At 42.4% G+C, this 26,793-nt stretch overlaps 1 protein-coding gene across 2 annotated transcripts in view; it reads right to left on the minus strand.

Moving 5' to 3' along the window:
- Positions 1–26,793, minus strand: part of PDE4D (phosphodiesterase 4D) — a 647,997-nt gene that overhangs the window by 461,810 nt on the left and 159,394 nt on the right. The window contains exon 1 of one of the 2 annotated variants that reach the window (XM_066602775.1): positions 22,524–22,617. The exons of the other annotated variant lie outside the window; for it this stretch is intronic. Coding sequence (XP_066458872.1) covers positions 22,524–22,570 — 47 coding nt within the window. The 5' untranslated portion in view covers positions 22,571–22,617. Of the gene's footprint in view, positions 1–22,523; positions 22,618–26,793 lie in introns of those variants that run through there. 2 annotated transcript variants of the gene reach the window in all.

Below are 26,793 nucleotides of genomic sequence, written 5' to 3' on the forward strand. Positions count from 1 at the left end.
ATTGGCCATCTGACCTTACCTGAACACACAGATTCTACGATAAACTGTAAGATTAGCAGTACATTGGTATCGTGTATTGTCATTCCATTACAGATTTAGCAAATTTTAACTTGACATTTTCTGCAAGTTATCTTAAGCCATTGATTAGCTATTGTCCCCTTATCTTAACACAACAAAGGCCATTGAATAGGAATTCAAAAGGACAAAAACTGCAGAACACAACTTTTTCTTAAAGCCCCATTTATACTGAAAGATGATCGCTCAAACGACAGCTTGAGTGACAGTTTTGAGCGATCATCTTTGCATAGTCTATAGTAGCTAATTAGCTTCTAAAGAGCTATGCAGGCGAAGCAGGACACCGCCGCGATCACTACAATAACAATACAGCTGTTTTGCATAAGCAAACAGCTGCATTGTTCTTCATGCTTACAGCTCGCGTCCCGCTGTGAACTACCAGCGGGACAAGAGCTGAAAGAATCTTATCAGCGCTGCCTACTGTGATAACAGCCTGCCCCGCTGATAAGAGTTCATCGCTCAATTCTGGAAAACAAGAATTGAGTGAGGAACGAATCGTGCACTACAACTGCACAATGTCCGTGAATTTAGACGCAACGGTTATCACTCAAAAGATGGCTTTAAGCGAATTTTGAGTGATAATCGTTGTGTCTAAATGGCCCTTTACTCATTACCAGTCAGGTTAAACTTTGCTACATCTGTGGGATGACATTTTCACCAGGTCCACAAAGATTTTTTGATGTTACTGTATCCAAGCAGACAATTACCCAGGATCCCAAGTGACCGGAAGTCCAACGGCAAAATTAAACCACTGAGTATTCTATAGAGGTGTATGGTGATAATATTTGAGAATTGACTTGCAGCATTATATAGGAACTACATATCAGTATTATGTCAGGAGAGTTATCTGGATGCTGTATAGTATTTCAGCACTATATAGCAGTATTATTGTAATAGTGCTAGTATTGGCACTAGTATTGGGTGGCAGAAAGTATGATGTGTCTGAATAATGGCAAGTGTGAGGGCCCTAATATGCTTGTTTCCCATTGTCTATAAAACAGACTCTGTATATAAGAAACCTTTATATTAAAAAGTATTTTCATCAGATTTCACGTTTTCAGCCCAGTCAACTCTTTATGGCCATCATTAAGGCCCCTTTCACACGGCCTACAAAATCATGGCTACAAAACGCATGTATGTGAAGCCCCTGGTTTCCAATGCGTTCTTTCAGGCTATAAAACATCTCTAATGTGAAAGAACCCATTGGAAACCATGAGCTACACATACATGCGTTTTGTAGCCCTGTCTAAGTGGCCTAAATCTCATACAGAAAAAGTCATTCAACTGCCTTAAACTCAAGTATTGAAAATTAAAAATTGGTCAGATTACCATTCAGGAGTCTAGGAAAGTTGGGTGACAACTCCAATGGGGGAATAAGTTATACCACCTTTAGAAGAACTTTATTTCTCAATTACAACACACATATATTCATTCATCCATCTTCCAGACCTCTATTAGAGAAGCCGAGGTTGATGAAGAAGCATACCACCCATAGGGGTGAGAAAAATGATTGTATGTATATAGTATAGCAGCAATGATCATCCATATGCATGCATGTCATTAATAACTAAGCAGATGTTATTAGTCTAGGAATCTGCAGATTGCAAAGTGGTAAATCTATGATGTCTAACAGAAGTGAGGTTCCCTTAAGAAGCATACTTGGCTCTGTGCGAGGCGGCTGTTTCCTCACCGGATTTTATCATCTTCACAAAGCACAATCTCCAGTATCATTTTAAATGTCAAGGTTGCTTATTCGCTACGGAGGTAACATTTTCTGAGCATGGAGGATATTTGCATCTTTAACCAAAAATGGGGCAGATTTTTTGCTGCAATAAACCTACACTAAAATCCGCACCTTTGGGGTGAGTTTTGATGCCGATTTTGACACAGATTCCCAGGAGACTTCACCCCTTCAATGAAAAAGGTGAAATCTTCTGCAGATCTGTATCAAAAACCATGTCAAATTCTGTACCGTTTCTCAGGCATTAGGCTGTTTTGATGTGGATTTTCCGCTGCGGTGCTCATCTTTATAAACTCCTCTGTAAAGTCCGTGAAGCTGCTACTTTGGAATCTAAATACCCCCCAAGTATTTGGACAAACAACTGTTATCCTGCAGCGCTGGGGTCTTGGGGTCAAATCTGACCATGGGCAACAATTACATTGAGTTTGTAGGTTCTTCATGTGTTGTATTTAGAGATGAGCAAGCATACTCGGTAAGGCGATATACTCGAGAGAGCATCGCCTTTTTCGAATACCTGCTGGCTCGTCCCTGAAGATTCAGGGAGGGGGGGGGGGGGGTGGCGCAGGGCACCGAAGGGGAGCGGGGAGAAGAGTTAGAGAGATTCCTCGCTCCCTCCCGATCCCCTCTGCAACCCCCCGCTCACCCCGGTGCCCCCCCCCCCCCGAATCTTCAGGGACGAGCCAGCAGGTACTCGAAAAAGGCGATGCTCTCTCGAGTAAATTGCCTTACTGAGTATGCTCGCTGATCTCGAGTTGCATTCATGTGTTTTCATGGGTTTACCCCCAAACTTTAAAAAGACGTTAACTTAATTTTGAATTTTGATTGTGCCCCCAATGAGGACAGGAATGATGTGAGTGAGGCCAATCTGTCTATATATTACTGCTGTTAAAAAACTAAAATAAAATATAGCATCATAGCGTGACAATGTCAGGACAGGAAAAAAAACGTGTGCAGTGATATGACAGAACAACAAGCAGCAACAAGGAAACACAACTAGATAACTTCTTGTGTTGCCGATAAGTAAAACAAAGCACCTTTATTATCTCTGCAGAGGAATTTCCTGCACTCCCCTTATCAGCTCATTCAACCCAATGACTCAGTAAAGGTCAAGAACTGTTTACTTCCAACCAAGAAGATTAATCAGGCAAAGATCATCCTGCAGGTGACCCTGTAAGGTGGTGGCGTGACCCCCTGCCAGTATGTTTATGACTTTTGAATTTTGCCCCATTTATTCCAGCAAAGTAACAACACATTGGATGCCAATTATGAACGGCAGAGTCTATGAAGCTCTTTGTCTGGGTATAGCAGTGTGGCAAAAACAAGTGGTGGGATTTTCCAAAAAATGCATGTCACACGCGTTCTCCTGCATCGCCACAAGTGTCAGCCGGTGAAAGAGTGTGTATAAATATAGTGGAGTATTCTCAACTTGTAACCGTTGTTATTGTATTACTGCATGAACAATGGTAATCTTAGGTCCTCAAACCGACCTACTCAACAAACTATCAACCATTGCTCAGTGGTGCCATCCTAGCCACCATGGATGGATAATCCTTCTATTCCAACACCCCACGCAAGGATGGAATTTCTTCTGAATCTGTGTGTGCTACATAGTGTGTAAGGCTGCCTGTCCACGGGCGGGTTTTAATTACGTTCCCCGCAGCGATAATCCATCCACAGGGAATGCAGTGAAAGCTCTCCATAGTGTTGCTATGGAGAGCGCTTCCCCCATGGCCACGAGCGGAGAATCATGGCCGGCAAATGGCAGCATGCTGCGATTTGCCGTAATTCTCCGCGGTTAGCCTATTTGTCAGATAGGCTGACAGCGGAGATCCGTCTGCCAGCTCCTGCTCCCAGGCAGCAGTATCCCGCGGCGGAGATCCGCCGCAGGATACTACAACGCCTGTGGACATGCAGCCTAAGGCTGAAAAAAGACTTATGTCCATCCAGTTCAGCCTATTACTGCCCAATCCAGAGCAAGGCAAAAAAAAACCAATGAGGTAGAAGCCAATTTTCCCAATTAAGGGAAAAAAATTCCTTCCTTTCGGACTACAACTCATTACACCCAGTCTCTGCTATTTCGTGTATATAATATATATGTGTGTGTGCGCGTCTTACTTTAGATAGTTTGTTAAACTTGCCTGATGAAGGGACCCAAGTAGCCTCGAAAACTTATTGTAACATCATTTCTTTTTGTAAAGTTATCATATCTATAACATTTTTTTTTTATTTCTCTTCCTGAGAGCAATTACATTTTGATCAACTGGCTGACATAATACCAGAATCTTTTCTTGAGGAGTTAATGTGTGTGTTGATTGTACACTTCATAATGTGAGGCTTCGGTGGTTCTACTTTAAGTAACTATGGTTTGCCGATGTTCACAAGCTAGGTTGTCAGCAGTGAAGAAGAGCCCCAGATATCCTGCCAGACTGAGAGAAGCACATGCAGCCTGGAATAGTAGATTCGTGAGAACTCATAGAATGGTAGAACATTCCTTTACAACTCCAAATCACTCAATAACCAATCTCGATCATCTATCCCTAAAGAAAAACATAAAGCTCCCTTCTAAAGTCATTCAATGAACCAACCAACCATTACAACGTCATGTAGCAGATAGTTCCATAGTCTTACAGTACAAATATATATACAGTATGATGATGGTGACGTTTAGTAATGGACATCATGGTCATAGGTCTAAGAATGACAGAAATCATCCGACAGATCTCGGCGTTGACTACCGCTTTATTGAAGGGTTGTCCATTTTTGGAAAAAAACAAAAAAAAAGAAACAAAAAAAATATACTACTACTCACCTCTTCAAACCACATAGCTCCAGGGCAAATGCTCTTGCGGTGCCTGGCAACCTTTGCTTACAAGCTATTTTCTAACCCAAATAACCACAGCTTTAACATTTTTTCCTGCTACTGCAGTCTACCCACTCCCTTAAAGAGACTCTGTCACCATGTTTTTGCACCCCTCTCTGAGGGTAGCACAAAGTAGTGGCTGGCACACCAATTACCGTGATATGTCTGCTGTGTGGATCTGTGCAGTAGTCTTGAAGAAATATATATTTCATCGATAGCAGCACATACATAGAAGACTACCTAAAGTAGTCCTGGATATTCAGGAGCTGAAGGTTAGCTACACCCACCTCGCCCTCCAGGCACTGATTCACTGCTGTCTGCCTATTACTTTGCATAGTGAGAGAGCTTCCATTCATTGGCTGGAAGATGGAGTGGGTTTGGCTAGCTAGCTCATGAATATGCAGGACTAGTTCTGTGTTTGTCTGCTACTAATAAAATACAAGTTTCTCCAAAACTACTGTACAGATACACACAGCAGACATATCAGTGTAATAGGTGTGCCTGGCACTACTTTATGGTGCTCTCAGTGAGGACAGAAAAAACATAGTGACAGATTTCGGTTACTTCAGGACCAGAGCAAAGGTTCTGCTATTTTTTTGTCCTAAAAGGGCACCACTTTTGTCCATAGGTTGTGTCTGGTACTGCATCTCACCCCATATGAAGTGAATGGAGAGGAACGATTATGGGTCTGTTTCTAGAAAAACAGCAGACCTTTTGTTTTTGTCTTGGACAAACCCCTTATATTATTTTGCCAGTAATATACCGTATAAAATTTTAGGCAGGTGTGAAAAAATGCTGCAGAGTAAGAATGCTTTTAAAATACAAGTGTTAATAGTTTATTATTGTTAATTAACAAAAATGCTAAGTGAATGAACCAAAGAGAAATGTAAATCAAATCAATATTTGGTGTGACCGCCCTTTACTTCAAAACAGCATAAACTCTTCAGGGTACACTTGCACAAAGTCAGGGATTTTGTAGGATAATAGATATCTATGATTAACCAATCACACCATAGAAGGGCTAATGGTCACTGTTTTCATAAGTAGGTTGAAATACGGTCATTAACTGAAACAGAAACAGCTGTGTAGGAGGTTTAAAACTAGGTGAGCAACAGTCCAACTCTGCTACAAAGGTGAGGTTGTGGAAGACAGTTTCATATCACAGGTCATACACCACAGCAAGATTGAGCACAGCAACAAGACACATAGTAGTTATACTGCATCTGCAAGGTCTCTCCCAGGCAAAGATGTCAAAGCAGGCTGGGGGTTCAAGATGTGCTGTTTAAGCTCTTTTGAAGTAGTACAAAGAAACAGGGTTCCACCATCTTTTCCACACCCACCTAAAACTTTTGCACAGTACTATCCATCTATCGCTCTCTAACAAACCTACATGTCTAACTCTAATGTTTTTATTCATTTCTCCTGGTTATTGCTGTCAGCCTAATGATTTGTTCATTTCTTATCGGCAGCATGAGAAAATCCTTTTAGGGAAGGATTCCTATGAGCCATTCAGTATCGACCGTTATCGGTCTGGATCTGAGGCCAACAACACTGAGCACATGACATGCTTCATCATCCGTCTGCACTGTTTTATAGATGGGCTTGTAGACCTCCTCTACAGCCCTGTGTATTCCCTCAGTGATGACATTAGTTAGGAGGAGGTGAGGCTGTGCAGTCATTGTGACAATCCTGTCTGGACATGGCAGCTTGCTCAGCAGTATGTTAATACTCAGGAAGATTCTCCTTGATATAACCTTCAGACTCCTACTAATTGCAGGAAAGTAATTTATAAATCATTTGCGTCTCTCCGGCTTGGATATCTTTCTTCTATCCAACACAAAGCAGCAGCGCTTGTATTTCTAGAGACAATTACTAATGAGCCAGGACCAGAGGATATTGCATTTCCTCCACAACACGTCGTTGGCTTGCAACAGTTAATGCAATGCGATCAATTCATTCTTGCTATGATATACAAGCATATTTCGGTGGATTATAAAATTGTGCCTCTTAATGCTTCGTTTGGTGCTTTGTGATGCGCATGTTACACAGCGAGTTGTGTCAGGACCAAGTCCTGGATTGGAGCTAAGCAGTCTGTGCCATTGCTGCCTAATAGGAAAGGAGACGTAGAGCTACAGTTATATCAGTAGATGTCTTTTCCTCCTTTTTTACCCTACAGTACTTTTTATATTTTTGTGATTTGTTATACTGTAGCTTCCCAGTAGATCTCACTATGATCCTTGTAGCTACCACTCTTTCCATCCATGATCCTTGTATGCAGCACCTGTGTGTAAGGCACTGTTCACTGCTCACCGCGGCCCGCCATGCCATCTCTAAACTCTTGGCTGCCTTTAGTAGCCAGGAGCAAGGAGATTTTAAATTTCCTCTTGCCCTCCCCAGCTTCTGCCATTTTGGCGACGGGAGCATGCGCCAAAACAGAGGGAAGGTCCGCGGATTAGGATCCCGTCAGGGGACCTCGCCGGTGGCCTTATTTAAGTAATTTCACCTCCCCTAACGGATCCGATCCGTGACGGGAGGTGAAAATTGAGCTTTTTTTACTTTTACGTAATTGCCGTTATCCATTGGATAATGGTGATCACGTGACTGGGAAAAGCGTACCATGGCACCTATGAAATCGCCAGGCTCTTGGCTACATTTAGTAGCCAGGTGCGGGGAGATTTTAAATTACCCCGCCAATCTGCAGCTTTTGCACCTGCGTTCGCCATTTTGGCAACGGACGCGTGCGCAGAAGCCGGGCAAGGTCCGTGGATAAATCTGGAGGCTTAAGATACCTAATTTCATCTCCCCTCGTGGATATGATCCATGAGGGGAGATGAAACAAACTTTTTATCTTTTTTTTACACTTTTTAAACTTTTTTTTTAAACTTTTACATGATTGCTGCTACCCATTGGGTAGCAGCGATCATGTGACCGGGAACCGCATACAGCAGCTCCCGTTGACAGCTCCCTGCTCTCGGCTACTCATTCTAGCCGGGAGCAGGGAGTTTTAAATTTCTCAGGCCTCCCGGCTCTCTGCGCATGCGCGTGACGTAATGCCGGGGAGAAGAGTGAAGATGCCGGATGGCGCAGAGGATCGGGGGTGAGTATTCTCAGTTCCCCTTACGGATCCGATCCGTAAGGGGAGCTGAAATCTTAATTGTTTTTTACTTCCCATAGACTTTAACGCGATCGCCGGTATCCGGTGGATACCGGCGATCGCATTACAAGGGGTGGGGTCCCGCGGCCCGGGACGACAGCTCCATGCTGTCGGCTACCTCCGGTAACCGGCAGCATGGAGCTATCATGTCCTGAGCCTGCAGGGCCTTTATTCTCAGAGGATGCAGATTTCTACATCCTCTAGGAATAAAGCCCAGCAGGCCAGGACGTAGAATCCCGATGGGGCCGTCACTAAGGGGTTAAACCCAGATGTACTTCGGTAGCCCGATCCATCGTCAACGCAGCGCAGCTCCTGTCTTTCTTTTGCAGGCCATCGCACCCGGGCCGTTACTTCAGTCCCCGGTCATCAGGACCCTTTCATTGCTCATAATGTGGCTTCTGATATCAGATGCCTACACGGCTCAATCCTGTCTCATCCCTGACTGTTTCTCCAGCAGAGGAATTTGGGCTCACACCACTTCCCAGTCCAAGGTTACACAAGGCTGCTGCCTGGCCACTCCTCAATATGAGGAAAGGCCGCTCATGCCACTTTCTACCCACGGCAGCTGCCACGTCAGTCTACTAGCTTCTGCTAGGCTCTCTTACAGTCTGACTGGCTGCTCACATTCTGACTGCATCTCCTGAACTGCCTGATGGCGCGCTAACAATTTTTTAAAAATTCACCAATACGGCCGCCTGCAGTCTTGCCAAAGGGGGGCAGGATTAGACTCAAGCGAGTGAATGTTCGCCCATCTGATCGATTGTGTGAATATTCTCTAATATTCACATGAATCACTTAGACGAGCGCTGCTAGCTGCTGAGAGCATCAGGTAGGGTCTTAAACTACTGATGTACCATTAGTGTTCATTGAGTAGTCTGGGAACTAAGGTGGCACTTTTGGAAGACCAAAGATGGGCATCAGGTATGGGCAGATTCAGAGCAGAACACCAGAAAGGAAGGGCAGCTAGTAATACAAAGAAACTATAAAGGAAACGGACTCTTTCACCGTTTTATTTTCCAATGTATTATTGAAAATACTTACATGGTTTTTCAGTATATGCATTTAGATTTGCATGACTAAGTTATAAATGCTTATGTGTGCGAGACTTGTTTCATCTTCCTTATTTGCATATATTTCCCGGAGGAGCTCGCATGGCCTTATAAGTCTCCTCACACACCTTACAGGTGCTCTCCATAAGGAAAGATGATACCCTTCCAGACTTTTCGCAAACGTGATCCACTTGTTCATTGGCTACAGGTGTCTTCCAGAATTTTTCTCCTTACATAAGCAACCTATGCTCTCCGCCTCTGGATTCCACAGCAAATACTGCCCATAGCATGCTATAGAAAATCGTTTTTCCCTGCACACGAGTAGAAATCAATTGTGATTTTCTACTTGCCAAGGGAAAATCGCAGCATGCTCTATTTCGGCGAGGATTCTGCGTGGAAGGCCTTAATTGAAGTCAATGGAATCTGACCGATCCGCGGCACGTCTGCAGTTGTCACTGTGGAGGGACCGCAGAATCCACGTCATCACCTAGCGATGGTACAGCATCATCTGTACTGCACATGAGCATCGGCGTGCTGGCCGGCACATCTACACTACAAGTGAAGAACACTGTGGATAGGTAAGCAGGGGTCACCGGCCAGGCACGCGGAATCCGACCGGCCTAATACACATATTTTGTTGTTTAATGGTTTTGGTTATACCTGTTTAATGGTTTTGGTTCTATGTAAATTTAAAAGCGTTTTTCTTTTATAGTAACCCTGTATTACTCTATCCTTCTGGTCCTGGGACAAATTTTTATCCTGGGACTGAAGAGTTACTTTACCTAAGTATCTTTAACAATGTTATAGTATCCATATATCCAGCAGATTCTATTAGACTGTCTTACTAGGATGTCTCACATAACTCTATCTCACATCAATACATAACGTAACTGTAGCTTCGGATCCCTTCTCTGTAGCTCTACTTAATATGGAGTCTATGGTGGGGAAAAAAAATTAATAAATGCAATCCGAGGTGAAGGAGGTCACTGTTCCTGGAACAAGACATTGAAGTTTAGGATATAATTATCTTCTCATCTAATTAGCTCGGTAAAGACAAAGCCGCAGAGCTGAAAACGCTATTTTTCTTCTTCTCATGGACCCAGCTGGATTTGTTGTGTGTAATACATCTCATCCTCCCTGGGATGAACCTCACTGGCTGCCAACATTTCACAAAACTGGATTACTCATCACCCTATCGAAACGCTCGATGAATGAATAGCATGAAATTGGTTTCTTCACCCACTATTTAATCAATAATTTACTAAGTGCCAATAGACCTGGGACACAATGCTTCTGAACAATGGTCAAGACCTTGCACTCTTACAATACACCCACCCCTAGATTTCTGCCGAAGATTACCAAGCCATAGCATTGTGCTAGAAAACTCTCCACTGAGGTCACATTATGCAGAGGAATGGGAAGATTTCATCCATTTTCTGCTCCGATAAAAATAGTGAAGAAAGAAGTGTAGCCTTTCGTTCGGAGACAGTTTGACCACTCCAGGTACTCACTAGTTTTCGTCTAGTCGCCGAGCAATAGCAACCTATTGTAAATGGCCAGACAACCGAACAAGTGACACATCTAGGAAGAATGGAGTTTTAACCCTTTCCAACCCACTGTCTGACGTCTGAAGACATTAATGATTTAAGGCAGTACAGCTCCGATGTTGAAAGACATCCGTTGGGGTTCTCTTACTGTATTTTGCCAGCCTCTCTGCTGTTGGAGCCTATCCAACTTGTCATCTCATGCAGTACTGGCTTTAGCCAGCAGATAGCGCCGTTGTATAACGACAGAAAAAGAATGAGCCCCCTAGGAAAACCAGGATACAAATTGGATTGGAAAGGGTTAATAGACTCGTGCAAAGGAGAAGTGAAGATATGAACTGATCACATGGACGTTTTGCTTTATCAGAGACCTGTTAAAAAATTAGAGTGACAATTATGGGCATTGGATCAACTATTGCTTTCCATCAGTTTTGATGTTCTTAGACTTTCTTGCAATATCTTGTAATTTTACAGAGAACATTGTCATGACGGGGTTCAGACTGCACTCACTGAGTTCGGCCATCAAGTTTTCGCCTCAGTGATTCACTCCAAAAACAATTATTATCTTTTATATATATAATGCAAAATCTGTTTGTGCCGTCTACAAATCCACAGTTCTGGTCCGGTTTGAGTGAAATTGTGCATGAGCGTTCTGTAGCACCAGACGACGCATACTGGCGGAATTAAAAATTAAAAACTCACTGACTACCTCTGTAGTTTTTTGGGTTTTTTTTGCCAATAGCAACCAATCACAGATCAGCTTTCAATTTCTTATACTGCTAATATAAAATGAAAGCTGTGCTGTAGTTGGCTGCTATTTCTTATACTGCCGAGGTAAAATAAAAGCTGTGCTATGATTGGTTACTATGGGCAACACAGACTTTCTTTTGGATAGCTTTCATAAGAGTGCGGTACTCGGCCAATTTTTGTAGCCCACTTTGTATATTCCAGGACCGCTATTCATAAAATTGCTGTGCAACGCAGGGAATATCTCCTAGTTAGACATATTCTCTTATCAAAAGTTTTCCAAAAAGTCCTACAAATGTTTTACTGATGCTCCATATACATATTATTGAAAGTAAAGGACTCCTAGCCTGATCACCAAGACCATTTATCCCAGAGGCCAGGCTTCAAGGGGTTTAGGGTTTTCTCACTACAGATAATGATGGCATGAGTGAGGCCATGATCCATTCTTTCTTCACATTGACAGGAGTCTCAGATATCAGACCTCCAGGATCATAATGTTATGTCATACCCAAAATGAAGCTATAACATTCTATGTTGGGAATACCCCTATAATGTATTCCTGCTGCCAATACTTTCCATTGAGATCCTGTGATGAAATTGGATCAAACACAAGTATGTGGGGCAATATCTTCAGTATATTACCTTTCTTATCACATTGTGGTTTCCATGCCATGCACTGATTTCTATTGCTGGTAGTATGTAATATAATATAATGTTATTTTCAGATCCAGGATCCTATTCTATTCATATTGTTATATCCTCTAGTTGCTAGGTGGACCTGTGTAGAGGTCAATGGATAGGTGAAAAATGTAAAATGGAGGGGCATCAACAACAAAAGCTTGACTGACATTTCATTTAAATTGCTTCTTGATGTTGTTCTATGCAGTGGGGAACCTCAATAGAGCTCACATCTATCACCTATCCATGCTATTTAGTAATAAATCTATAAAGACTCCTTTATCCCCTTCCCGATAGTCATTGTATATGTACAGCAAAAATCTAAAAGGAAAAGTATGTAGTAAGCTCAGAAGTTGAGCCCCCTCCATACACAGCAGGTGAAGGCGGGCTTACACAGCTGAAACTTACCTGCAGTAATGGGTGAACGCAACATCTAAGTGGTTAGACAGACGAAGAGAGCTCTGTCCCCCAAATTGGCCCTCTGTAATATGATCACAGGGTACTGAATGAACGTTAGGGCAGTCAGGGGCCTAGTGAAGGCCTCCAGGCCTGCCATCATAGTATACATATTACACCCTGCTTTGGCAGGGTGTAATAGGAGGACAGCCGAGACACAATACATTCTAAGTAATAAGTACTGAAGGATATTGTACAAGTGGTCACCTGTTAACACGTATAGATATATATAAAAAAGTTAAAAGAAGAAATTTTCCGATTTAATCATAAAAATATTTAGTTTGTATTGCTGCATCTGAAAAAGTCAGAACTAATAAAATATGTAATTTATACTGTATGGGTGAATGCCATAAAAATACACAATGCCAGAATTGCTGGTTTTTATCACCCCAGAATGGAATTAAAAGTGATCAAAAAGTTGGATGTATCCAAAAATGCTACCAAGAAATCTACAAGTCACCTCATCAAAAATAAGTCCACATACAGCTACATTGGAGGGACAAGTAAAATAGTTATGGGGCTCTGAATTAGGCGACACAAAGCAGTTTCTTTTGTTATAGAAGAACATGATTTTTATTTTTTAAAAGTAGTAAAACATAACAAAAACTATACAAATTTGGTATCACCATAATCGTACTGACCCAGAAAATAGAGATAACATGTCATTTATATTGATCAAAGAATGTGGTAAGCACAAAAGCCTAAAAAACATGGCAAAATATTCTTATTTTTCTTTCACCTTACTTAAAAAAATAATAATAATAATAATGGCACTTTAAATGGTACCATTAAAATACAACTCTTTCCACTAAAAACAAATGCTCTCCCTCATGGCTATGTCGATGGAAAAATAAAAAATGTCCTAGCTGTTGGAAGGTGTGAGTGAAAAAATGACAAGAAAAAAAACCTAAAAATGGTTCCATGAGAAGGTTAATAGTAGGCATGCAATGCCCAAATCTTCATGTGTCTGAAGTCACACCACCTGCCGCACCTCACTACAACCAATATCACAGCTCAGTATATAGCTCATGGTTTCTGGCTTACCGGAGAGGATATAATTCATGTCTGATATACAGATGGAAAGGTCAGAAAGCTTCCAACTCTGCTTTACTGACGGAAAAAGAATATATCTGTATAGAGCAAACAGCTGACAGTAACTGGTAATAGCAAGTTGTTAATATTCACTGCGTGTCAGACCCAGGACTCACATAATTCATAGTGTACTGTAAATGGATGTGACAATAAGACCTAATCAAATATTTCCTGCAACGTTCAGCAGAAAAGTCAAGAGTCAAACAATAAAACAAGGTTTAATTTATTCCAAGACATATGACAGTGCCAGGGTCTGGACTTCTGTCCTCCATCCAATTTTGTCTTCCTTCAGCTCCCTTGTCACTCTATTTTTCTTCTTATCCCATCTATCTATATACTCCTTTTACTTATCTATAGTTGCCATAAAAAAATTGAGAATCCTTTGGAAACACCAGAGTTTTCACATTGAGTACTAATAAAATGTGACCTGATTGTTATCAGAGTCACAATTATACACAAATACAATCTAACTAAACTAATAACACACAAATAGTTACACCGTTTTTTTTATTGATAAAATATCCACAGTGCAGGGAGAAAAAGAAGAATATCTGTGTTAAAGGGGTTGTCTCGCGGCAGCAAGTGGGGTTATACACTTCTGTATGGCTATATTAATGCACTTTGTAATGTACATTGTGCATTAATTATGAGCCATACAGAAGTTATTCACTTACCTGCTCCGTTGCTGGCGTCCCCGTCGCCATGGATCCGTCTAATTCTGATGTCTTCTTGCTTTTTTAGACGCGCTTGCGCTGTGCGGTCTTCTTCCTGGTGAATGGGGCCGCTCATGCCGGAGAGCTGGTCCTCGTAGCCCCGCCCCGTCACGTGTGCCGATTCCAGCCAATCAGGAGGCTGGAATCGGCAATGGACCGCACAGAGCCCATGGTGCACCATGGGAGAAGACCCGCGGTGCATCGTGGGTGAAGATCCTGGCGGCCATCTTGGTGAAGGAAGAAGAAGGAAGAAGGAAGACGTCACAGAGTGGGGATTTGGGTAAGTAATACAATTTTTTTTTTTAACACATCCTTTGGGGTTGTCCTGCGCCGAACGGGGGGCCTATGGAAAAAAAACCCCCGTTTCGGCGCGAGACAACCCCTTTAATTACTTCTCCAAGAATAATTGGCAAAACCTGATTTTAATAAGGAAATTGGAAGTGTAGAGTTCACAGGTGCTTTGCCCCTTTAATAAAGACACACAAAACCTGGTTCCTGACAAATCCTTTCTTCTCAAAATCGATTGTTGACTACGCATAAACTATAAATGTCCAGGTAACTTATGCCTGGTAATGACGTGAGGTAAAACTTCAGGTCAGGAATTAGTTAAATGAGGGTACAGAGAGCCTGGTTTGTGGCAAATCTGTACTTCTCAAGAAAGATTGTTTAGTGTACATGAAGCTAGAAAAAGCTTACAAAAATATTGCAGAATACCACGATTAGACAAATCATATACAGATGGAGAAAATTCAGGACTGTTCTACCCTCCCTAGGAGTGGGTGCCCTGTTAAGATCATTGTAAGAGCACAACAGGCAATAGGGTAGAAAAAATGTGCCAGTAACAGCAAAAGTTCTACAGAACACTCTACAAACTAGCTGTGGACAAGAAACACAGTTTATCTTAATGGCAATTGTCATAAAACAGCTCCATTAACTGCAGGACACAGAACGCTGTCAGAGTGCTAGTCATGTGACCTGGAGGCCCGGAAGAAAAGTGTAGAATACACAGCCTGAAGGGGATGAGCTACTGAATTCTTCACAGCAGCGCTCAGTGATACTGTGATGGATTTCAGAAACAAACTACCAAAAAAAAAAAAAAAATCCAAAAAAGGAGTGTTTTTTTTAAGCAAATAGCTGAGAATGCAATTTCCTAACACTGTACATCGTGCGCATCTGCCTTCTATACTAGTGCACTTGCATTTTTAGATTACTGCTTGATTTTGAAAATGCAAGACAAAAAATGTTGTGATTCACATTTATATGCCACAAAATCTAGGTGGTTTCCAGACAGTCTACTCCACATCGTCCTAGCAGACAGTGTGGGAAAAGAATGTTACTTCTTAAGGTGGATTACTGCCTGCAACAGTAAAGGCGAGGGTACTGGATGTGCATTTTCCCAATCAATTTTAGTTCCAGTGCCATACGTTGTTTGCCAATGTCATGGTTTGATGTCCTCACTGTCCCTCTTGACTTGTACCCTGTTCATCCTGAATTTCACAATAGTGAATGCACAGTATAGTATCTACACGAGTGCAGAATATGTGTTTAACTAGATATTAACTGGCAAAGAGTATGCTTAAATAACTCAACAATACAAAGTCATTACAATGAATTCTCAACATGTAACGTAAGGAGTGCTGACACAATCAGATAATAGACCAGAATAAGGAAATAATACTTTATATATATCATATATATAACATAAATCCAGATGTTTCATTTCACCCATTTATGACCAAAGGTCATAATTTTTCTGGTAAAGTAGCTACAGTAGATGAGGGCTTGTTTATTGTAGGATAACCTGTAGTTTTTATTGGTACCATTTTGGGGTATATATGGCATTCATCGCGTGGGTCTAATAATGTGATATTTTAGTAAACTGAAATAAAAAATACTAAAAGTGCTCCATGGTGCAGGATCCCCAGATGGCTGGCATAAAGAAATAGGACAGCATTCATCTATAATGGTGGCACAACCCGTATGGAAAGCAAATAAGCAGCTACAGCCCCTCTGGGGGAAACGGGCAAACTGATTCCAAGCAGACCAAGGAAGAACGGGGAAAAAGGAGGAACAGTTCTTTATTGGGTAATGCGTTTCAGCGCGAGTGGCACTCTCTTCAGACTACATACAGGGACAGAGAAAGAGAGAGCCTTTTAACGCTTTGCAATCCAATTTTGGATTCAGGGTTTCCTAAGAGGCTTTCTCTTTCTGCCATTTTACAATGGCGCTATCTGCTGGCTAGAGCCAGTGCTGCAGTACGTGACATATCGGAGGGGCGCCTGACAACAGAGCGGCCAGTAATATACAGTAAGAATACCCTGCCGGACGTCTTCCGACATCAGAGCTGCACAGGCTTCAATCAGAATGTTGGAAGACATCAGACAGTGGATTGGAAAGGGTTAAATAAAGGGAAGCGCGGGAATCCGGGTGCAACTGACATCAGCTATCAAAAAGCACTGTGTCCCCCATGCAGTTCATTCAAACAAAAGGAGGAAAAGATACATATTTGCAATGGCTAATAAAAGTTAAACACAAACATTAACACATTAAGGAGAAAAAGGAAGCCTGATTCAATAAGGCAACAATAATATCTATATATACACATATACACACACACTATATATACACATATACACACACACTAGGAAATAATAAATTGTTGTGTATGCAGCTTGATTTATTATTTGTTTCATGTTTCTATATAAATCTGCAACTATTTGTTATTATTTTCTACTGTGATATATATATATATATATATATATATATATACACACACACATATACACACACACACACACACACACATATATATTTTTTTATATATACTGTATATTTTTTATCATTGCCTTACTGAATCAGGTTTCCTTTTTTTTCCTTAATGTGTTAATGCTTGTGTTTAACTTTTATTACCCTTTGCAATTATGTATCTTCTCCTCCTTTTGTTTGAATGAGCTGCATGAGGGGACACGGTGCTTCCTGGTGGCTGACGTCAGATACGCCCGGATTCCCGCGCTTCCTGTGATTTAAAAGGCTCTCTCTTTCCCTGTCCCTGTATGTGGTCTGACGAAAGCGCCATTCCAGTGCTGAAAGGTGTCACCCAATACAGGACTGGGGAGGGGAGCAGCGGGGGAGAGCGAGGCGGAATGGGAGGGAGATCTCTCTCCCCCTCCCCGGCTCCCTCCCGCAACACAGTCCTCACCCACACTGGCACACGAATCTTTGCGGGCGAGCAGGCGGGTACTTGGTAAGGACGATACTCGCTCGAATATCTGTCCTTACCGAGTACGCTCGCTCATCTCTAATTGCCTTATACTGTATTTCAAGAGGCATCCTATGAAGATGTGCCACAGGCAATAAATCATGGCAGCCTTGGGCGCCTTCACACCATGCTGCCATGACAGCTGGATGGTACCTCTGCGATCTCATCGTGAGGGGCATTTGGGACATTTAACTCAAGACCAATTGGGGCATTTAAATGCCACTTGGAGAATTTACAGTGGCACATAAAGGATTAATAGCTGCGATTGGCGTTAACTCAGACTGCGGCTATTCCAGATGGATGCTAGCTGTCAAAACCACCCACTACCCGCCAAGTATGGGGCAGGCTCAGTTCCTGAGCCTTCTCCATACACAGAACATGTAGCGGACATCTATACACATCCTAACTACATGGGGTATAGGCGGTTAGAGCTCATACAGCTATATGGATGTCAAGAAGGGGTTAAGCTTATTTTGATAAACTAAAGCAAACAGGATTATACTGCAAAACTGGTGTAATACAGTGTTAGCCAGAAAAATCTACACAGTGGTTAAAACTTGTATAGAAGAGACCAAAGTATTATAGAAGTGATACCTTTACTGGCTAACCAGCAACATTGTATGTGAAAGTTTTCGGAGCACAGAAGCTCTCTCATTAGGTGGATAACAAATAAAAACTCAGCAAAGTACACAACCTTGTACTGTATATGGGGTGATACAGCAATAAGATAAGCCAGAGCAATAAAACGAAGTGGAAAAGGTGATGACTGGGGTCACATATTTGGACACCAGGATACATTAGGGAAAGGGAGCAAAAACTGCAGTACAGGATGAATTTGGACAGACGTATAATAACGAAGTAGCCGGATACAAAGTGGGCCAACACTACTTTGGACCAGATCAGAGGGTGACAAATATGTCTTATTCCTGTAAGATAATTTTAAGAATGACAGAGCGAAAAATCTGGGAGTTCAAGAACTTTCCAGTCATTAAGGCCGCCTGCACACGGGTGGATTTGCATTGCGGAACCCGGAGCAGGTGTCCGCCTCTGGATTCCACAGCAAGTACTGCCCATAGCATGCTATGGAAAACAGATTTCTTTTTTCCCTGTGCACAAGCGGAAAACCTTTGCAATTTTCTACTTGAGGAGGAAAAATCGCAGCATGCTCTATTTTTAGGTGGGTTCCGTGCAAACGGCTTTCATTGAAGTCAATGGAAGCCATCTGACCAGTGGCTCTTCCGCAATCATCATTGTGGAAAGGTTGCGGGATCAGCGTCATCGCCTAGTGACGGTGCAGCAAAACCTGTACTACACATATGTGCGGCGAACCAGCCAGACCATCCACAGTACAGATTAAGAAGATTCCGGCCAGGTACGGGGGTCACTGGCCGGGCATAGAGTCGGAATCCGCTGCGGGATCCTGCATGCAGAATCCGACCAGTTTGTGTGCAGATGGCCTAACACAAGGATTGAACTTAACCCCTGGATTTATGACTCCCTACATGGACACTTCACACACGTCAGATTGTCTATTTTATACAGCAGTATTTAACATCACCTATATGCATTATAAATAAGGATATGTGTCACTCTGATGAGAAAACGGGACTAAAACAGAAGAAGTTATGTTAGAGCCCCGATTGGAACCACCAAGTCCCTAACCAGCTGAGACAGGAGGACCTAAGGGGAGGATTGACAGCTGTAAATTCTTTTTTACACCATTGATGTTAAACTTTTTTTTGGAACAGAAAAGACCCCCACCGATGAGCAGAATAAAGGGGTCATGGTGGTCCAGTGAGTAATCCCCTCAGTATGTTTGCAGACGTAGTAGGACATGCCTACAGCAACTGACCTCTACTCAAGAGAATGCGGCTGGACAGCTGCAGCCCAATCTGTATGGGTTTTGCCAATCAGACTCCAACCAACCACACATTGATGGCCTATCCAAAAGGTTTCCATAGACATTAGATGTATATAGGTTGAACAGCCATTATCCAGGGACCAGCCAATCATCTAATGTGTACTGTCTCGGCGATCTCCTAACTCTCCTTGATGGCAGATGTCAGGGAAGATAAGGATCGGCCAAGCTAAGCATGTATGTGTACGGTAGTACCAGGCAAGTTAGCTTTTAGCCAGACAACTGCTATCTAATTTACATGGGAAAGCGAAGAATGTACAGTATCAATGTACAGTATAATAGGCATGATTCATTACTAGAAATAATTATACTATTATACCAGTTGGATCACAATTGTTGGACAATCCCACATGTGGAAAAATCCATGTTGAATGGACTATGGTGGGGATTTGCTTTGCATTCATTAGAGTGCTAAAATGGATTTCATAGCAAATTTTAGCACAGAATCTATGCCCAAACCAGTGGCAAACTTCTGCCGTGTGATCAAGGCCTAAGGGTGTGTTCCAGGTTATTAGAACAACCATCTCTACTCTTTTATATGTAACATTAGGTCTTCACCTGGACACGGGGTGACCCTCCAGTCTCAATAACATTGATGCATTACAGGTTTTTGTGACAGTTTTTGATGTCGTTTTTAGAGCCAAAGCCAGAAGTGAATTCAGAAGACTTCTACTTTTCTTTCCTACTTGAGCCACTTTTAGTTTTGGCTCAAGAAACTTCCACAGAAACCATCCATAATGCGACCTCCTTCAAGTTGCAACAATTGCAAGAATTCCAACTATGTCTGAATTCTTGTAATTGCTATATGACTCCCCATAAGGATATACCAAGCTTGTTGTAATGCAGTGTTTTTACTGTGGCTTGTGGGCAACTCCGTGTTGATGTCAATCACTGGTGCCATTAAGCTGCTAAGTTCTACAAGATTAGGCAGGGAAAAAAACAACACTCAGAGCAGGAATGGTAGGAATGTCAATGGAAAGTATATATTTTGTTATTGACAGGCATGTCGACTTAAAGGAGATGTCCCGAGGCAGCAAGTGGGGTTATACACTTCTGTATGGCCATAATAATGCACTTTGTAATATACATTGTGCATTAATTATGAGCCATACAGAAGTTATAAAAAGTTTTTTACTTACCTGCTCCGTTGCTAGCGTCCTGGTCTCCATGGTGCCGACTAATTTTTGGCCTCCGATGGCCAAATTAGCCGCGCTTGCGCAGTCCGGGTCTTCTGCTGTTCTCTATGGGGCTCCGTGTAGCTCCGTGTAGCTCCGCCCCGTCACGTGCCGATTCCAGCCAATCAGGAGGCTGGAATCGGCAGTGGACCGCACAGAAGAGCTGCGGTCCACGGAGGAAGAGGCCATCTTCAGCGGTGAGTAGAGAAGTCACCGGAGCGCCGGGATTCAGGTAAGCGCTGTGCGGGTGGTTTTTTTAACCCCTGCATCGGGGTTGTCTCGCGCCGAACGGGGGGGGGGTTTAAAAAAAAAAAAACCCGTTTCGGCGCGGGACATCTCCTTTAATGGCAAAAACTAGGAACATTTCTTTGAAGATGGTTGTCTTACTAATACAACCCCTTTCTATTTGATCTATCAGCGTATATGGAAAGCATATAGAGGGCTAGCCCATCCATGTATTATATTGACAATCACAGACCAATGTATTGCCCAACCACAGACCATGTAGCCGCTATGTAGGCCATGGAGCGAGGAGCCCAGTGATGTTTGATCTCAACCCTTTCCTACTGGGTGTCTAGAATCTCTGTAGGACTCTCGAAACTAACTGAGTTGCTTGAAAGCAAGGAGGTTGGGAATCGCTTTAAGGGTCATGGAAAGGGAGTGCCAAAATCCAGAAACTTACTAAGGGGTCTATTTTGATATTTGGCATGGGATCCCCTCATCTATGTATACCACTGTGATTGGCCGTAACTTTCCCTAGCAATTAAAACTAATCCACAAGAATTTCAGAATCCTAACTCTTGGCGATCAACTGATCCACAAGCCGGTTTCTTTTCCAAAAGGGCTCTGCTTTAAAGGGGTTGTACAAAAATAGACTTTTTAGCACTTATCCATAGGCAAGAACGCGGGTCCTGTATCCCCCCTCTTCTGCCACTGTGGGGATACTTCTCCCACCTGCAGGCATGCCAGACTGAATCCAGCAATGGCTGCACATGGGCGCTCACTGCTCCATTCATTGGAATGGGGCTGACGCAAGTAACTGAGCGCTTGTATTTGGCTATCTCCGGCAGGCACATTGAATATAATGAAGCAGCACCATACATGCGTGTTTATTGCAGTGAGGAGGAGGGGGATGCGGGACCACTGTTCTTGGGATCGGTTAGGGTCTTAGCAGTGACACCTAGGTGATAAAAGTCTATCTTGGTACAACCCCTTTAATGTTATTTTATTTCATAATAGCCCCTTTTTTCTATCCACTGGCGGCATTTCTAACCCATGAACCGTATACAAAGGGGTATCGTAGTGACTACTTCTCTAAGTCCCTCTATATTATCATATATATTGCAGGAGTATTAACTAAATCCAATTTTTGGGCCACCTATTCTTACAAGACAAAATAAGTTATGTACAGATGTAGCAATCGTTAACATGACAGGTGCATTGCCGTAACTCACTTTACAACATTATACGCCGTCATCATCCTAACACAATAAATGCTAAGTGAACGTTCACTACACCATTAGTTGATGTTCGAAGTAACATAATATTACACGTCACTCGTCAGAATGAACCATAGCGCTCTATACGTCTATGCGATAGCTATAAAAAGATACGGCGCAAACCTGAAAAATGAGAACATAAAACGACGCAACCGGTGACATCTGTGCCTGTAAAAGCATTTTGACACGGGAATGTATTTCAAAGGTAACTACGTTACCCTCCTATCGCGGATCAGTCTCTGCAGGACTGGCCTGCCTTATCTGATCAGTTTCTGCAAACAACATTGCAGAGGAGCAGAACCGACACAGGTCCTGGTCGAAGAAGCTGATGCTTTCACACGCCAGATGGGCTTCGTTGCATTTAAAAAAAAGCAAAAAACTACGTAGACTTTTTGTTCTCCGTTTTTGTTATCCAATTGCCTGAATTTTCTTTTATTTCTCCCAAAAGTAACACATTTCCTAGTAAGGGCTAGCATTACACCAGCATTACAAGACATTTCATTACATTCCCCCGTACATTTTGTTTTATGTGACCAGCTGAAGGTTATATATCAACTGCTTACCATATCCAAGAATGTCTCCGAAAAGGAAAATTATTGACGTGCATCATTTTCACAGGGCCTGCTACATTAACTTCCCAGCTGTTCTTTTCCTTTCACAATTTCAGTGGATTTAATCCAAAATCTAACAGCAACGCTGTCGAAGTCATAGGTTATTGCCAGTAATATATTCCATGAACACATCAATGTCCAGGAGGTGAAGAACAAATTATCACAGTGATTCACCGGCATCGGTCCATCCATTTATGCCACACTATTCAGTTCAACGCACAAAAAATTGGCCAAAAACATACAACATAGAAAAAAAACCCAAAAAGTTATCTCGAACTCAGGCATTAATGCCTTGTGCGGTGATGAATAAACCTGTATTGCAGAAGATAGTTAGTCACATTGATGATTCGGGCTGTGCAAGCCTCACCGGAGTTATCAAAAATATCTCCAACTTGAAATTGCTTTGCCATATTGCCAAGGGAAATTTCTTTCTTCTCCTCCGTAAAATCCAACCTCGTTTACGTCCATGTAAACTATGTTTTTTCCCCGTAATGCTATGAGTATAGCTGGTGTTAGGTATGTTGCCTCTGCTTAAAAGATCCGGGTTCCTATGTCTTTCCTGTTGCTGTCATGTGCCCATTCCTATATGACGCTGGACCTCATAAAAAAAAAAAAAAAAGGCTGGATACTCCCCTGCAATAAAATGACTAAACTATTGATCTTGTTTGATGCTTGCAATCATTTGCATATCTCAGAGCCATATTAACGCCTTCTGATAAAACTGCAAGGTGGAGAATAAGATCATAGGTGCCAGTCACTTGCCAATGTTAAATCCCATTCATGATCTTTGCAGGTAGGAGTCATTGGGCTTGGACTCTTTGCAGCTTCCGAATAGTTGAGGGTTAGAAGTTGTTGCTTTCCCCCAGGTTTAGCTTGCTAGTTCTAGGGTACGCTTCTTTGATTGCGGCTCAGGACTCTTGCACACTCTATGGCACAGTACTGTACTCTTGCTCTGCAGCAGAATGGGCTTCAGCCTGCAGTGAGAGCCGCCTGATAGAGGATGAGCTTGCATCAAGGGGGTCCTCTAGGTGGGTTCTCTGCTCTCACAATATCCCAATGCCCACTACCGCGGACGGAGAGAATAATGTGCATCAAATAAAGCCTCCTGGATGAGCGGAATCTGAAAGTGACTCAGTAGGAAAATAGGATGTTATTTCCCTCTGTCATTCATGTGTGCGGCTTCGAGTACGATCATCCGTAGAACCATACAGCTAATTTTAGCTTCAACTTTTTTTTTTTTCTCCAAATTTCCTGCGGAAAGATTCATTCTGATTCTACAGTTTTCCTGCAGTTTGCAAAGTAACTGCGAATATCTTTTTCAGAAAAAAAAAGCGACTTTATTTTGTTTTTTTCTAAGGAGAATCACAGAAGAGATACTTATACAAAAAGGTACAAACAGCAGTTCCCACACAGAAAAAATGAAATGCTATATGATGCGGGTGCTAAATGCTGATCAACCACTTGCACACCTACCACCCCACGTTGGGGGGGATGCTTAGTATTATACTTGGACGTAGATACTGCAAGGGTGCCTTCACACTTGTGATAAAACTGCGCAAGTTTTGCACGATGTGGGAGTGAGTGAAGATGCAGAATTGTGAAAGCAATGATTTTAAAATCTTTAATGGTTTCCTTCACATTTGCGATATTTTCACTCATGCGATGCTGCGTGAAAATAAAAATCGCAGCATGACCTATCTTTCGGCGTTTTGCTTTTTTTTAATCTCCCATGTTTCCCTATGCAGACTTTTGTTAATCGCATCGCAAAGGACAATTTTTCGTGAGGTGTGATGCGTTTTTAACATTAGAAAGTCCTATTGACTTTCGCGCTAAAACAATTGCGGCAAAATTGTGCTAGAAAATCGCAAGAATGCGAGAAAAAGCATCAATGCTCAAAAATCGCAAGAACAAAGGCATCATTTTGCCACGATTCTCTCACGATTGCCAGGGGGGAAGGAGCCCTAAGGTCTCTATAGGCTGCCAGTCACACGGTTACGTGTAGTGCATCGCACAAGCTTACGTCTCTTTCACATGGGCGTATGCAGTTTTGGGCCATAAAAACTCAGCATTTTTACTGTTTATGTGTGTGCTACATGTTTTTTGTGGTGTATGCGTTTTACATCCGTGTGCCATACATTGTTCGCACTCGCAAAAAAAAGCAAGGCGGCCAAAGTGATGTCAGTTTTGTGAGAACCCACAGAAAACAGGGTGTGCAAAAAAAACCGCAGTGCACACAGATACTAATGCATTTTTGCTTTACACACCAATAGACTTTAAAGGCTCCTTCAGACGAGCACAAGTGCAAAAACACTCGCTCCTACGCAGCGTATTTGTGCAGTGATGGAGTGTTTTTTGCATGCATGCCTACTCAAATACTGTGCGTATTTGCGCAGGCACCGCTAGTTGACTTGGGCGGTGTTCTTAGATATGTGCAGTGTTTTGCGCATGCCTATGCGCACCCCATAGACCCCTATGGGGACCTTTGGTGCGCAAATGCGCACAAAAAAAGAAGAGTGAGAATGAACCCATTGAAAATAATGGGTTCAATTCTCTGTGCATTGTGCAGGCAAACACGCTCGTATAAAGAAGCCCTAATGCAGACGAACATAGGACATGTGCCATTATTTATGCATGCAACATTGAGTCATGTAAAAAATGCGTGTCTGGCTATACCAATTCAATTCAATGGGTCCGAGTGCTGCCCATATGCAGTCAGGAAAACGTGTGGACTGAATATCTACAGAAGAGACTGGGCAGAATGACAGTAAGACAACACAGGAGCGGTTTAGGGACAACTCTGTGAATTTCCTTGTGTGGCCCAGGCAGAGCCCTGACTTGAACCCAACCGAACATCTCTGGAGAGACCCAAAAATGACTGTCCACAGACGGCCCCCACCCAACCTGATGGAATTTAAGAGAATCTATACAGAAGACAGGCAAGACATCCCCAAATCCAGGTGTGCAAACCTTGTGGCATCATACCCAAGAAAACTGGACGCTGGAATCACTGCTAAAGGTGCTTCAACTAAATACAGGGTGTGAATACTTGGGGATTGGGTGCAGAATTATGGGGAGAAACTATATATATATATATAATTTTTTTTATTCTGCACGAGGCCACAACATAGCAAAATGTAAAATAAAGTGAAAAGGTCTGAAGACTTTCCGGACCTACTGTACTTATAAGTGAGTCCCGATGCTGTCCAAAAGAGCATGATTTCCAAGACTACATCAAAGCAGTTGTCTTCGGTAGAAAAAAAACCCCTTCTTTTTGCATAGAAGCTGGCTCTACAATCAGCTGATTGGGTTGGCTCCGGCTTCTGAGACCCCTGGTAATCCACTGTTGTCATCATCCCCAATACATGTGAATAGGGTTGTTTTTGAAAATCTGATAGGTTCTTACAAACCCCATTCAGATAAAAGGAAAATATGCAGAAAATTTTGCAACAAATCTGACGTGTGAAGATATTGAATCATCCCACAGAATATGGTCGCTGCTTCTCCCGTTGAGTTGATGACGGGTACACTTACTATAATGAAGACTCTACAGACAGCCTCTCAAAGTATGAAATGCCTGATAAGGAACGACTGATAAGAGAGGAACACTTGTTCCTTGCAGAGTTGCTCAGTAATGTCAGATACTTCTGCTAAAGACAGGAACATTATACAGTCAGGATATAGCTCTGATTTATGCATATTACAAGATGCCCTCTTGCTTGTTAAGTTGGCAACTATTTATGAGACATGAAATGCTTACGATATGTCCAAGACAAGATATGGACAAGGTTGGTAGAAAGTCATAGAAGTAACTACAGTGTGAGCAGAGACATAACAAATACTCTCTGTTCTCACTCTGGCGGACACTGAGTTGTCCATAGATCACGTGAACCACCATCCATCTGGACGCCCACCATGTAACGCTACTGTACATGCCCGGCACCCCAGAAGAAGCGCACTGAATATTCACTATTGTTCTTTGCTGATAATATGCAGTTCTGCAGTTTTTTGGATCCTCTTCTGGGATCATTTTTTTCTCATCCCTGAATAAGTGTCCTTTGTATACTTTACCCTCAAAGGGGTATAAGAAGTTGTAATGACATAAAACTGTGCGGACACATTCTCCTATTCAGGTTTCCTTCCTCAAATATTGACTTGTGTTTCAAGATCAGAATTCTATCTGTGACTGTGTGACAAATATACAAGACCTAACATCTGAAAGGGA

This window comes from Eleutherodactylus coqui, chromosome 5 (genome assembly GCF_035609145.1).
Source record: "Eleutherodactylus coqui strain aEleCoq1 chromosome 5, aEleCoq1.hap1, whole genome shotgun sequence".
NCBI classification, from domain to species: Eukaryota; Metazoa; Chordata; class Amphibia; order Anura; family Eleutherodactylidae; genus Eleutherodactylus; species Eleutherodactylus coqui.